At 56.0% G+C, this 14,284-nt stretch overlaps 1 protein-coding gene across 1 annotated transcript in view; it reads left to right on the forward strand.

Annotated features, from left to right (window-relative positions):
* Positions 1-14,284, forward strand: part of COG2 (component of oligomeric golgi complex 2) — a 25,016-nt gene that overhangs the window by 1,686 nt on the left and 9,046 nt on the right. The window contains exons 2-11 of the mRNA XM_025039058.1: positions 1,634-1,795; positions 2,774-2,839; positions 4,783-4,863; positions 6,339-6,442; positions 7,510-7,618; positions 8,158-8,337; positions 8,748-8,872; positions 10,780-10,906; positions 11,845-11,984; positions 14,178-14,239. Of these exons, the coding sequence (XP_024894826.1) occupies positions 1,634-1,795; positions 2,774-2,839; positions 4,783-4,863; positions 6,339-6,442; positions 7,510-7,618; positions 8,158-8,337; positions 8,748-8,872; positions 10,780-10,906; positions 11,845-11,984; positions 14,178-14,239 (1,156 nt within the window). The remainder of the gene's footprint in view (positions 1-1,633; positions 1,796-2,773; positions 2,840-4,782; positions 4,864-6,338; positions 6,443-7,509; positions 7,619-8,157; positions 8,338-8,747; positions 8,873-10,779; positions 10,907-11,844; positions 11,985-14,177; positions 14,240-14,284) is intronic.

Consider the following 14,284-nt stretch of genomic DNA (forward strand, 5'->3'; position numbering starts at 1 on the left):
CAGCGCTGCTCCGGAATCGGGCACGTTGAGTCAAGAAGCCCCAAAGTTCTGGCCGAGTGGTTTTGAGCTAAACGTCAAAGCCCCGGTGACTGCCCGGCCCTGTCACCGGGCGGTGCGCTCAGCCTGCCAGTCCCCTGCCTGACGGACGCTTGCCGCCCAGTGCCTTGCGCCTAAAGCCCAGTAAGGATGTTCTGAGCGAATCCCTAGACCCACGTACCTGCCCGGGGATCGGGTCAGAAAAAGCCACTTAATCCAGAGTTTTGGCCCAACGTCCACTGATCGAGCTGCGGTACAGCGAGGACATTCTCCTTTTCTAAAGCTGCCCTACTTTCTGAGGTGAACTGCAAGTTGGCGTGCAGATGATTGTAGGGCATAAACTCCAGAATAAAAAGAAGTGTAAACCGAAAACATTTTACTGATAATAAAGGTTTGTCAGGTACAGCCTGGGAAAGGTCCAAGATTTGAATCACAGCTGGGAGGAACTTTGCCTCTGATTTGGTGTATTCCGCTGGGCCAGTGCTTTAACCATCAAAAAAGTATATGTTTAATTTCTAAGGATTGGGACTTTTTGACACAATTTAGTTGGTTTCAGTGTTAAAAAGTTAGGTCTCTACTGAGCCAAAAAAAGTTAAAAGTTTTGGCTCAGTAGAGACCTAAAATTTTGAGCGAGTTTAAATCTCTTCTTCTGCCCTTTTTGATGATTTCAAGACATGATGTTTTCCTCTTTCTGGGTCGATTAGCCTATCTGTTTTTGAGATCTGCATTCAGATCACAGCTCCAGTGTGGCCACGTCAGCTTTTAAGATGGGGGCCGTCTAGACCGGGGAATGATGTGGGTGATGTTCTTGCTGAGCCACTAATACGGGCTGTGGCTCTGATGGAGTGAAGGGCCGACCTATCCATCCAGAAACCTATTTTGTCCCACTGCGGGAAGCCAGGGTAGGGAGGGACTGAGGACATGTTGCTTTGGAAAGGAGGCTGTGCCCGCAGAGCTCGGAGCCTGTTGCTGACGTCAGGGATCTCGGGCTGCAGGAGACTCTTCACCTGTCCATCTTTTGGCTTCTGGCCTCCTTCAAGCCCAACACCAGTGTCGTCTCTGACTCACTAGCCCCCCATTTTGCTCACTCTAAGCTGACAGAATGCCTTTGGTCAAAGCAGATTCACAAAGTGGAAATCTCAGAATATGCGTTCTACACTAGAACTTAGAGATAGGGAGCGGGCAGCCTGGGGAAGTGGCTGGACTGTATTGATTTTGTATCTTTTCCTGGTCAACGGCGCTTCACCTGCAGAGCGTCCGAGTGCGGGTGAGTTTTCACTCCCCGTTGGACGGTTACTCCTTTGTTAGTTGGAAGTTTTGTGTTGGACGTTTGTTACTTTCAGAGTTAAGGGGAAAAGCTGTTTCTGTTTTGAGAAGAGCCTGTTTAACACGTGCAGCCGAAAGCATGGACCGCGTGCGGGTTTAGGCTGCGGGTGCCGCGTAGGCGTGGTGACAGGCGTGGCGACAGGCGCTTTGCCCCCAGCCGCCGGGCCTGCGAGGCTCGGAGCGGCGTTTCTCCCATTTGCCTTCTCCGTGTTACTTTTGTGTGTACCGCGTGGCGTCACTGCGACAGCTTCTGCTTTTCCTTGATTCCCAGGACGACTTCGACGTCGACCGCTTCGTGTCCGACTGCAGGAAGCGCGTGCAGCTGGAAGAGCTGAGGGAGGACCTGGAGCTCTACTACCGGCTCCTCAAAACGGCCATGGTGGAGCTCATCAACCAGGACTACGCGGACTTCGTCAACCTCTCCACCAACCTGGTAACCCGCGCCGCGCCCCCAAGTCGCTTCCCCGCGTGTCAGGCGGTTGGGAGACTCGAAGGGATTGCCCGCCTTGCTCCCCGCTGGAAGCAGCAGGCGTCCTTGGCACACGTGTTCGCTCGTTCAGGACTGTTCCAGCTCGATTGCTTTTGAATCACTCACTAAGAAACAGTGCACAGCACAGGGTCGTAAGTCAGGGTGGTGGCTTCTGGCAGTCGCTAGGTGGGCTCTGTGACCTCTCGCCAATCCAGCCATTATGAGGACAAGCTCCGGGGGCGTCCAGGCCGGTGTCCGAGCCAGTGTCCGGGCTGATGTCCGGGCCCGTCCTGCTCTGTGCAAGGCTGGGTTTTATGGAACCGTGAGAAAGGTTTGTAACAAGCCTCCGGTGGTTGGTGACAGCCACCTAGAAGTGCTTGTTTTCATGCTGGCGAACAAGTCTTGTTCGTGTCCAGTTTTAAATCCGTTCATCCAAAGCACACGGAGCCCTCATCCCCACGGGAATTTCGGGGAGCATTAAGGTTAATGAGCTGATTTTGCTTTTGGGGGCGAGGCCACTGAGATCTTTCAGTAGGATTAGAAACCCCCCAATTTTATTTACATTCTGTTGAATTTGGATTTTTCTCGAGTTGAAATAACGTCCAGGAAGGGTGGGGCCCGTCCATCCAACTCTCAGTCGGCTGGCGTTCGCCTCCCAGTGAATTTTTCCAATTCACTTAAAATTTCATCCTAAGGCAAACGTGCGTGAGGAAGCTCGCATTCATTACGACTTCCCCTATGTTTATTGTCTCATGGATATCAGCAGATTTTGTCATGAGTAATATTTATGGCAAAACAGCATTTCTGTGACAGTTAGTTGCTGGGCAGTGAGCGTGTGGTTGTGCGGGTGAGTGATTGGCGTCCAGTCCCGCGTCAGCCTCTGCTGTCCTCACCATCGGTCCTGGTTGTCACGTGTCTGTGCCCACATGCTTTTGCCTTTAGGTCGGTGTGGACAAAGCCCTCAGCCAGCTCTCCGTGCCTTTGGGACAGCTGCGGGAAGAGGTCCTGGTAAGTCCCTCCGTGTGTCGCACAGGCCACCCTGAAGCTCGTGGTGCTTGGCCGCCTCCCCGGGGATCCCTGTCACCGGCCATGAATGTGTTCAGTTTGAAGACAGATCCTCTGAATAGACCACTTTAAAACGTCAAGGGAGGGGAAGGAGCTGTTTTAAAATTTAACTCGTTAATGCCACCTCCCCCGCGGTCTCCAGCTTACAACTGGCTCACGTTTTTTGAAATCGATTGCCATTTTACAGGTATTTCTCCGACAGTGTTGACAGGTGGTCAGACATCCAGTCTGGTCCCCGGGGTTTAAATAAGATAGTAAAGGATGATGTAATGTCAGGGTACCCAAGGAGCACTACATTTTGACATTCCTCTGAGAAAGTCTTAGAGGTGGGACAGGACCCCGACCTCGAAGCCTTTGGATGAACAGGGAGGGGGGGTTTGGCGTCACTTCCAGCAGAAAACTGCTCCCCGCCCCCCGACCCCAGTCTGTGTCAGGCGCCCCGACTTCCAGGCACCCTAGGCTCTGACCCTGGTGCTGACACTGTCATTCCCTGGGTGTCACCTCCAGACCACGTGAGTGGCCCTGTGCCCCGAGCCCCCACGACGGTACCTGCACGTGGGTGGCTCTCGCTGCACGACTGGAGACAGAGTGGCGGACGGAGCTGGCAATGCCCTGGGGGCCGGGCAGGACAGCAGTCGTAAAAGGCTGAGTCTGGAGCTCTGCCTGGAACTGGCAAACACGTTTGAATGTTTCTGTCTTGTGCGGCTTTCGGAAAAGCTTCAACGACAAGCATGTTTGCTTGGGGTGGACGAGAAAGGTTCTTCATGGCCCCGCACTCCGGCCCCGCACCGGCCCCACATGCTCCCAGCCGTGCGTTTCCTGAGCCTCGGCCGTTGTTGGCCTTCCAGTCTCTGAGCCACCTCCCTGCGTGGCGTAGACCTACCTACTCTGCTGACTCTGTCCGGACCCTGGCCACGGCCCTTGCAGCCAGGCCCTGGTCCGCCTTGCCACCGCAGGGCCGTGCCCGCTCCCTTCGGCCGCAGCCGTGTTTGTGGCCAGCCCTCCCTTGCTGGCCCCGGCCCTTCCCTGTGTGTGAGCTTGACTCGTGAAGCCGCTGCGAGACCCCGCGATTGCGGAGGGACACGGGTGCGTCTCTTGTTCACCATCCGCGTGGCTGGTGGTCAGTAGGCAGTTCGGGGTCTGTCGAAGGCGTGGCCTCGCCTCTGCAGAACTTCTCCGATTTGTCCGGTTTGTTCTAGTTGTTTCCCTCGCCTTCAGTTTGGCCCTAATTCCTGGTGACACTGGACAGGTTTCTGCACCCGCGGCCCCTCCCTCCCTGCCATTTTGTCCCTCACTTCCTGAGTCCTGATGTTCCCCAGACAACGTTCCGTCATGACATGTCAGCACTTAAAGTTCCTAGTTCTGCAGAATGCACAGAAACGGGCCCAAGGCCGATCTGAGCGCGGCCCTCGTAATCGGCCCCCCTTTTTATTCCTGAAGCCCGCTGTCCCTGGGGGCGCACCTCCCCGCCTCGCTCTGCCCACTCAGTCCTGTCGTCCTGCCTTTGTCTTCCCATGATTCCCCTCCTCCCTCGACAGCCGACGCAAGTGTGGGAGTTGAACTCAAGCCCCCTGCCCTCTGCCCACCCCTCTGCCCTGTGACCCAGACGCCCTGTCTCTGCCCTGGGCCCTCTGACATTCGCTGTGTATGTAGTAGGATTCTTCTGGCCGCTAATCCCATTGACCTTGGCTTTCTCTGTCATTTTGCCTGAAATCAACAGAATCGTGTCTGATACTTCGTGTTTTTGTCAGTATCTGCATAGTACTGGCCTGTAGACACTGGAATTGAGTTAAATACGCAAATTTAATTCCGTTCCACGGAATCGAGTTAAATGTGTAAATGTCACAGTGCTGTTTCTATAACACGTTTTCTTCATTCCTTCCCAGAGTCTCAGGGCGTCCGTCAGTGAGGGGATCCGGGCAGTAGATGAGCGGATATCTAAACAGGAGGACATCAGAGAAAAGAAGGTAAACGTGGCCCGTGCCAGCCCCGGGGGTTAGGGACGTCCGTGCGCGTGGTCTGGGTACTCCTGGCCCCTCTGCGGGGGGGGACGCGGGGTCACCGCTGGGGACCGGCAGCCGAGCGGGGCGGGGGAGGGCTGGGCCAGCGCCGGCCCGCGTCTCCTCACTCCCGGTCGGATCCGAGTTGTTGATCAGAGGGGCGGGGCAGAGTAATTTTTTAAAAAGACAAAGGAAATCGTATACCATCCTTGTGCTTCAATTTTTTCACGGTAGCACTGTTTTTAAAGGAAACCGTGGATTTCTCACGCCGAAGGTCAGCTGAAAGCCCTCTCTCCCCGTGTCTGCTCATGCTTTCCAGGACCGCGAAACTGTTTTTCCCAAAAGCTCATCTGCATGTGTATTTATGCATTATGATGCCATGTTATCTATTCGAAGTCAGGCGTAATTTTAGAGATACCCTAGTGGACAGAAAATTAAACTCCCTCCTTTTTTTCCGGAATAAGAAATAGTAATAACTGACCCTGGGAAGCACTTTGCGGTTTAATAGGCGTGGACGGGTTCATCAGCCCCGTAAAGCGGCTGTCCCTGTTTGAGAGAGCGGCGAGCAGGTGGCTTTCGCGAGCTCCGCGCAGCGTCCTGCGGCCTTGCCGCTTTAGAGGAGCGGCGTGTCCACCCTTCATGCGCCGCCTTCACTCTCCGTGGTCCTGTGTTTCCATTTCATTTCCGATTCCGTGTCTAATCGTCAGGACGTGATGGCAGAGCTGGAGTTAGGATTCAGCACTTCGGACTCTGCCTGGTGCTCTATCCAGTGTTTTCCCAATGTATTTATTAGCGTGTTTTTTAAAATGTCAGGAGAGAGATGCCTGTTTTAGAGACCTTCTGTTTAATTCTTTGGAGCTTCTCAGCTTTTGTCTAAAGATTTCGAGAATGGAGTGCATCTCTGGAAAGGACCGTGAGCTTCATGGAGCAGGGAATGTTGGTGGTTTCATTCGCTCGGGTCCCACTGTCTGGCAGAACGGCCCGCTCGCAGTGGGTACTCAGTAACTGTTTTGCGAATGACCTTGTCTCTTTTCGTTCTTTTACAGACGAGTGTTTTTATAACGTCCCTCAACCTCTTTGATGCTATGTGTAGAGTAATAATGTCTTTAATGAGTGGACACATTAAGACGTGAGAAACAGTTGAGTGAATAGATGGAAGATGGGAACAGGAAGAAGGGATAAGAGCACGGGATATGAGAAAGCAAAACTCAGTTCCTTTTTGAACTATAAACTTGCACTAGACATTGGAACATGCTTGTTCTAGAAAGCCAAAATTAAGATCCGTGTTTCGGGGATTCGGTGTTATGTTGACATTCAAAATGTGGGACGCTCCGGACATTCTGAGCCGACTTTGGCTCTGTGTTTTCCTGCATTTAGCATGGAGAAGTAGAATAATTCAGATTAAAAACCACGATTATTTTTTTTGCTTGTAATTTTTATAGATGTGTGTGTTGAGGCTTATACAAGTTATTCGATCAGTTGAGAAGATTGAGAAGATCTTAAATTCTCAAAGTTCTAAAGAAACATCTGCACTAGAAGTACACAGGTAAGTATTTTTTTACTAAATAGCACATAAATTAATACTCCACACCTAGGCTAAATAATTTTTTTCAGTTAGAACTCATTTCTGAGAAAGAAAGTCCACGTCCGTGGCTTCGTGGTTTTGAATGGAGCTCAGGAAGAGTGGAGCCCGGGACGCGGTGCGGTCGGTAACGTGCCGTCGTCACCAGCCTGTGGCCGTGGCCCCGCTGTCAGCACGTCGCCTCCTGGGGGCCAGAGGCAGTGCTGCTCCTCTTCCTGCGGTGCCCGGGGCGGCGGGTCCTCGGCGGCCTTCACGCTGGGGCGAGCGCTCGCCTTCCCTGGGTTTTTTGGACGCGCCCCGCGTGTCGCCGGCCATGTGCTCGCACGGGCTCTGCACCTGGAGAAAGTAGTTTAGGACACATTTGGTTGAAATTTATCAACGGGACAGAAGCAGCTTGTAAAATAAGAAAAAGACGACCATTTCCTTAGTCATTCTGTGACTTTTTATCCCCTCTCTAGCCCGAATTCTAAATCGGCCAGGAGGATGAGTGACTCGTAGTGACGGCAGTGGGGGTGGCAGTGGGGGTGGCAGCGGTCCGGGTCACCGAGTGTAAAGACGGCCACTCTGAGATGCTTCGTGCCCTGCTGCTCCAGAGCCCGTTTTACTTTACTGAGGAGACAGCAGCGTGTGGGGTTTGAGGTGTCGCAGGTGTTTTAGGGGAGGCGTGACTGACGGGACAGGGCAGCAGAGGGAAGGGAGGTCAAAGGCAAAGATGGCCGTGAGCGGGAGAGCCTGGCGAAGGCGGTGGCCGCACCCACACCGGCCTGGTCCAGCCCCTGCCTGCTGTCTGGGCCCCGTGGCCCAGGGCTGGGCGGCAGCCAGGGCTGTGGAGCTTCCGGCGGCCGGACGTGCTGTGCATGTGGCTCGTTGGGAGAAGGGACAACTCGGGGACGCTCTGGCTTCCGCCGTGGAACAGGGCGGCGTGGGGGAGGCCAGCTCAGTGGGCGCCAGAGCCGCACCGCTGCTGGTCCTGCGCCGTGTCCTCGGAAGTTCGACTCGAGGAGTGAAGCGCCCATCCTTGTCTCTGCCAGCGCACTGGCGACCGGACAAGTGCTGGAGCGGGTCGCGGCCGAGTTCAACCAGCTGCAGTTCCACGCCGTGCAGAGCAAGGGCCTGCCCCTCCTGGACAGAGTGCGGCCGGTGAGTGCGGCGCCGGGCGGCCACGCTGCTGTCCACGCGTCTGCGGGTCGTTCCGGTCCCCCTGGCGATGGCCTGGCGGGGCTGACCTGCGGGGTTTTCAGGCTAGGTCCGAATTTTTGTCTGGGGCCCCTGCTGCCTCAGTGTCACATGTCGATGTCTGTAAAGACGCTGTCCTCGTCTCTGAATACGAGGTGAAGCTAACTCTGCATTTCATGCAACTTGACCCGTTACGTGGTGTCATCAGACGTGCTTTCTCCGCAGCCCTTGGCTGGGCTTTAAGTTCCTGTTCGTCAGGTTAATCCTGGAGCATGAGAGGAAACTGACTCTTCCCCGCATTCGGTATTTCTGCCCAAACTCCCCTTTCCGAGGCCGAGGTTCGCCTGTCAGGAGACTGCGGGGTTCGCGGTTCTCTGCAGGGCGCGTCGACGTGTTAACTTCGCGCGTCGCCCTCGTCCGCGTGAGCGGGTGGCGGGGACGTGTGTGAAGCCGCGGCCGGGCCGAGCGGGAGCCTCGCCCACGGTCTGTTCTCGCTCTCGCAGCGCGTGGCTGGCATCACGGCCATGCTGCAGCGCTCGCTGGAGGGCCTCCTGCTCGAGGGTCTCCGCGCCTCGGACGTGGACGTCGTCCGGCACTGCCTGCGCACCTACGCCACCATCGACAAGACACGCGACGCCGAGGCGCTGGTCGGGCAGGTGCTGGTGAAGCCGTACCTGGACCAGGTGCGTGCGCCCCGCGGGGCGTGGGTCGGGGGGGGGGGCTTCCCAGGGAGGGACCGTGCCGGGGGTGGCAGAGGCTTGCCCGCCGGTACCCGCTGGCAGTTGGTGGGCTGGGGGCCTCACCAGGGAAGAAGGTACGAGTCAAAACGCTTCCAGGTCTGGTGGGTGGAAAGGGACCGTCCGCAGACGACAGCACCGCAGCCGCGTGTGGGAAGCCCCGGGGCGGCAGTCTTCACTGGGCCGAGTCTCTCGGAGGGGACAGGGGTCGGCCAGGCCTGCCAGGCACAGGGAGGGGTGTTCAGAGATGCAGGACCCGCACAGGCGGCCTGCAGAGCGTGTCTCTACTCCGTTCTCTGCAGTGTGTCGTTTCTACTTTCAGGTGCTTTTTGTAAAAACGAAATTCCTTGTCACAGGTGATCGTGGAGCAGGTTGTTGAGTCTCGCCCCGACGGCCTACAGCTCATGTACGGCAAACTCCTGGAGTTTGTCCCCCACCACTGCCGCCTGCTTCGAGAGGTCACGGGCGGGGCCATCTCAAGGTACAGGGCCCGGCTGTGCTCAGGGCGCACCTGGGCCTCGGGGTTGCACCTGGGGCCCGTGGTGTCCGCCGGGCACAGGGGACACGCACACCTCGAGTCACTCGGCTCAGCCCCAAGCCGCAGTAAGGGGCCATCGCAGGCATAGGAGGTTCTGGTCCCGCAGCACACGAGTCCCGCCCACTCGACCCCGTAGCCTGGTCAGTGGGGAGCTGCCTGGTGTTTGAGAACAGCCACCTGAGTTAAGTACACACCCAGGTCAAAAGGGGCTAACCAGCTTCGGAGCCTCCTCCTCCCCATCCCACGCCTCTCTCCCTGTCCCCCGTTTCTCCCCCTCCCTGTCCCCGTCCCTGCTCCCCCCTCCCATCCCTGCCAGCGACCTCAGGCCCATGTTCCAAAGAGCATGGCTTAGCTTTGCTAATGAGCCGTCTCCATTGTTCTTGCAGATTTAAATTTTCTCTTTGGGGCTTTAATTAGATATTTACTTTGGGGCGGATAGATCGGTCATTGAGTATTGCTTGTATCGTGTCTGCGTATAGTTTTAAAATTCTCAATTTCGTTCTTCTCCAGAGAGTAGAGCTGGTTCTTACATGGCTAAAGGTCTGTCATAGGGTCTGACATGTGGAGAAGCATCTGCTCACCCTCCTCCAACCGCACAGTAATTTCTTACCAGTACCTAACGGTAATGAGGTTATTTGATAGCTCTTTCTAGACAGTGAGGCTTAGCTTCCTTGATAACCTGTCTTTCTTGATAATTTTTACTAAGGAGGAAAATGACGTAAATTTTTTTCTGTTTGTTTTTAGTACTTACCAGAATGTTAAGTCCCAATCAACATCGATAGTTCGGCAATTTACCTGCAAAACTCCCAGTTTTAGTAAAATTAGACCCTGTATTGAATTGTTGACCATTTTTAAGAAAATTATCTTAAAATAGAGCGTATTACTCAATACACAAGAATCGAAGTGGGTGGCCGTGTGAGATGGCGTTCACCTAGATGACAATTTACGGGTCTTTAAGTTCAAGAGAAATCTAAGGAATCCGCTTTATTTATTTGTTTACTTACTTAGATATTTAGCCGGTGCTAACATAACACTTACTACGTGCTGGGCAGCGTCCTAAATGCTTTGCAAATATTGATGCCTGTAACGATGCTATGAGGTAGATGTTACCATCACCCCCATTTTAAACACGAAGAAACCCAAATAGAAATTAAATGACCCAAGATTTGAACCCAGGTTCCCGAGTGCGTGCTTTGACTCCGCGCTGCCTCTCCTGCGAAGTCGTGAGTTAGAAATCCGTCGTCAGCCCCTTTGCTGAAAGACACAAAACAAAGCCTGTGAACCCAGAGGACAGCAGTGTTACCGGGTTTTGAATCGAGATCTGTGATCAGGATTTCCCATGAGCTGCAGGCAGGCTCAGGGATAAGGCTGTGGGCCGGGGCGAGGCAGCGTGATATCAGTGCTGATTCAGGGCTCAGTGGTGTGAAGAGTATCGAGGTCGCCCGCCTGGTGGTGTCAGCCTGCGGCTTTTCTAAGACAGAGTGGAACGTGGCACCTATTTTAGGGGAGAAAATGGTGCCCAGGCAGTTCGTCGGGTAGTTTTGCCTCGTCCTCAACACCAGCTTGCTCTGCTGAGTGATGGATGTGTAGGAGTCAGGATGCAGAGGGTGTGTCGGGTTCAAGGTGAGACAGATCAAGGAGTCAAATAGAACTTTGGAGCTAGAAACAAACTGCTTAACAAATACAGTTTAAAAACAAAAAAAGCTGAAATAAGTCCAGGCAGAGGAACTTTCGGTCGCAGCACGGCAGCGGCGGTGTGCTCTTCATCTGTGGGGGGCTGCGGGGTCTTTGCCGGCGGGGAAGGGGGGTGCGACGGCGTCTCTGACTATGATTATGCCCTTGCCTCACAGTGAAAAAGGCAACACGGTCCCCGGATACGATTTTTTGGTGAATTCTGTCTGGCCAGAGATAGTCCGAGCATTGGAAGAACACTTGCCCTCGCTTTTCAACCCCGGGAACCCCGACGCCTTCCACGAGGTACCCCCACTCCCCACCCCCGCGCCCCGGGAGCCCCGACGCCTTCCACGAGGTGCCCCCTTCCCGCGCCCCGGGAACACCTTTGTTTGTCTCGACCCCACACACCTGACCACACTCGGAATTCCGTGCGTGTCGCTCAGAGCGGTGACGGAGTTTACGCTGTGGTGTTTACTGCACTGAGACCCGTCACAGCGCAGGCTGCAGCGTGGCTTGGGGAGTGGCTTGGTGGCCGCTGGGCCCGTCGTCATTGGGACTGCTGGGAGGCCCAGCGGGCTTCGCCCTGGAGCCCGGGGCCTGGGACTAGAGCGGCCGCGCCAGCAGCCACGGGTCTGCGCGCTCTGTCTCCTGGCCTTATCTTCGGGGAAATCCTCTGTGAGCCCACACGGAAGAGGAAGCGTCATCTGTGAAACGGGGGCGATGGCGGCTGCCTACCTGCAGGGCGGGCGTGGGTCAGAGGCAGCGGTCCGGTTTTAGGCACAGGTGCATGAACGTGAAGCATCACATCCCCGACAGGTTTTGCGCCGTCTCGTCTGTAGAAATGATGCAGTTGGTTTTGCTCACGTGGTTTGATTCTTTCTGTCCCTTTTAAAAACTTCCTACTTCTTCTGGAGAGGCAATGAGAATAATACCACGTGTTCTCCCGTCTCGTCCGGTTCCAGGGGCTGGGCGAGGGGCGCGCAGAACAGGAGAGCAGTTTCTCAGAGCACTGAGTTTAGAAAACCTGGGTGTCCACACGTGAGACTCGAGCGTGTCGGAGCCGCTGGGTGTCGCCTGGTCTGTGGGCAGGGACCGCGAAAGGAAGCCCCCATAGGGCCCCCGTCAGCTCTGGGGACCGATCCTGTGCTGACCTTCCTGGCCTTGATTGCAGCTTTCAGGGTGCGCTCCCCATCCCGGTCAGTTTGTTTACGGAGAAAATGCCACGTTTGTCCTTGTCTTAGAAATACACCGTAAGCATGGACTTCGTGAGAGCGTTCGAACGGCAGTGTGGGTCCCAGGCCAGCGTAAAGAGGCTGAGAGCACATCCCGCCTACCTCGGCTTCCACAGCAAGTGGAACCTGCCCGTTTATTTTCAGATAAGGTCAGTGATCCGCTCACCTCCCACCTCTGCCTTTCAGGGTAGAATTTGGATGTCGTGTGAGGGTGTCGTGTCCACCCAGCGGCCCCGTCTCTGCGATCGTCACACTGTTCTCTGGGAAACACGCTTTAAAGCGGAAATATAGAAGTGTCGTGATTGCGTGACAGGGTACGATTTACTCGTCGGTGGTTAGAGAGCGGAGGCCGTGACGTGGAGCGAGCTGGCCTCCAGGAGCAGCCTCCTCCGGGCGGAGACAGCAGGCGGCAGCTCCGTGGTGGCTCTTCCCGCCTCCCCCCACCTCATCACCGGCCTCCAGGGGCGGGTCCGTCCCGCTCCCGCTGTGTTTGTTCATCTGCGAGGGGTTTTCCCCTCCGAGGCGGTGGGAGAAGCTTCGCTTTGCGTATTCTTTACGCCGATTCCATCGACCAGTTTGTGAGAAGCCTGGTTATTCTTTCGGCTTCGTTTATAATCCTTTTGACATTTGTTCTCTGTTCTGGAAAACGGTGCCACTTCCAGATGCTATGCGGGCGCCTGTGTCGTAAGTGGCTCTGTGAACTATTGAGAAACCTTATGACAGACCCACAGCAACACGCTCCGCCGGAAACCGGGCGCTAGCCGTTCATGCAGGTTCCGTTGAATGAGGTCATGTGAGTTCCTGCTTAGAGTGGCGTTAGCTAGAGCAGCGGTCCCCAAGCTCTTTGGCCCAGGGACAGGTCATCTAATGCCTATGAGCATCTAATGCCTGGTGATCTGAGGCGGAGCTGAGGCGGTGATGCCGGCGTGGGGAGCGGATGCAGATACAGAGGAAGCTTCACTCGCCCGCTGCTCACCTCCTCCTGTGTGACCCGGTTCCTAACAGACCACGGACCAGTACCGGCCCCACGGCCCAGGAGTTGAGGACCCTGCCTTAGAGCAGCCTGAGACCAGTGGTGGGGACGCTCCGACGTGTTTCTAGGGAGGAATACTAACTTCCACTCTGAGTAGCAGGATCTGCGCGCACGTGGCGGTCCCAGAGAAGCACTGACAGCTTCCGTGTCCCCTCCCTGGCCCTGGCAGAGGAGGCGGGGCGGGCGCCTGGCCCTGTTCGTAAGGTCCAGGTGTGCAGTGAGGCCCTAGGTCTCTGCTCCCCCCACCAGCAGCCCCCAGCCCCTCACAGCTGTGCTGCTTTGCAGCGTTCGCTGTGCCTTTTCTGCGTTCAGACGCGTTTGGAAGGACACGCGCTTACCACTGTGTCGCAGTTGGCTGCAGCGTTCAGTCCAGCCACGCGCTGCATAGGCGTGTAGCCTGGGAACCAAGCCGTGCTTTACGGGGCAGGTGTGCAGCGGGCTGTGCCCTCCAGGCGTGTGTAAGTGCCCCTGTGACATTCGCACAATGACAATCTCATAAGGACACATTTCTCAGAGCTTGCCCCGTCGTTAAGTGATGCACACAACTGTGTGTGTGTACAGTTTCACGTCACAAAGTCATAAAAACGTGCTTGCTTTAGTTGTTAAGAAAGGAGTACGTGACAAGATGACCTGAGACGCCAGGCCGGCCAGCGGTCAGCAGAGGAGACAGCTCACCTGGGGACGGCAGTGCAGGTGCTGCCCGGCCGGCTTACGAACAGGGCCAGGCGCCGGCCCCGCCTCCTCTGCCAGGCATCTCACCTGGGGACGGCAGTGCAGGTGCTGCCCGGCCGGGACCATGGCTGCACGGGGCGGAGCGGGGGAGGCAGAGCCAGCGGGAACCGGAGCGCCAAGGACGAGCCAGTCTGCTCTCCGCGGCCACTCCCAGTGGCAGTCCTTCCCATGTCATGCTCTGGGGCCACCCCCTTTCCTGCGACAGTGCTGGCGTGGATGGATTGTGGAAACCAGCCCAACGGCCTTAAAGTGACGACTCAAGTGTGGTCACGTGGGGCTTGCCAGGAACGGCGTCTCGCTGGAGACCGAAGTGGGCAGTTCGTTGGGTGTGGAAGACACAGGGTTCCTTGCAGTTCAGACCAGCTGCAAGTAGCACATACCTGACATCAGCAGTTCGGTCCAGACAAGTCTGTCCCGCGCTCGCCAGGAGGGCGGGCATTGCGGGCTGGCCGGGCGTCTGAGCCCGGCTTGACCAGAGGGCCGCTAGGGAAGACCCTGGAATCTGACGAGGCGGGACGGGCAGGACGAGGCCTCTCTCCGTGCATGGACGCTGAGCAGCGCTCTGTTTTTATCTCGGGTTTAGAGAAATAGCCGGGTCCTTAGAGGCAGCGCTTACGGATGCTCTAGAAGATGCTCCAGGTAAGTTCCTTCAGGTGGCAAATGACAGGGTGTCGCTGAACGAAG

The sequence above is a fragment of the Pteropus alecto genome, unplaced genomic scaffold (genome assembly GCF_000325575.1).
Source record: "Pteropus alecto unplaced genomic scaffold, ASM32557v1 scaffold189, whole genome shotgun sequence".
In the NCBI taxonomy this organism is placed as follows: domain Eukaryota; kingdom Metazoa; phylum Chordata; class Mammalia; order Chiroptera; family Pteropodidae; genus Pteropus; species Pteropus alecto.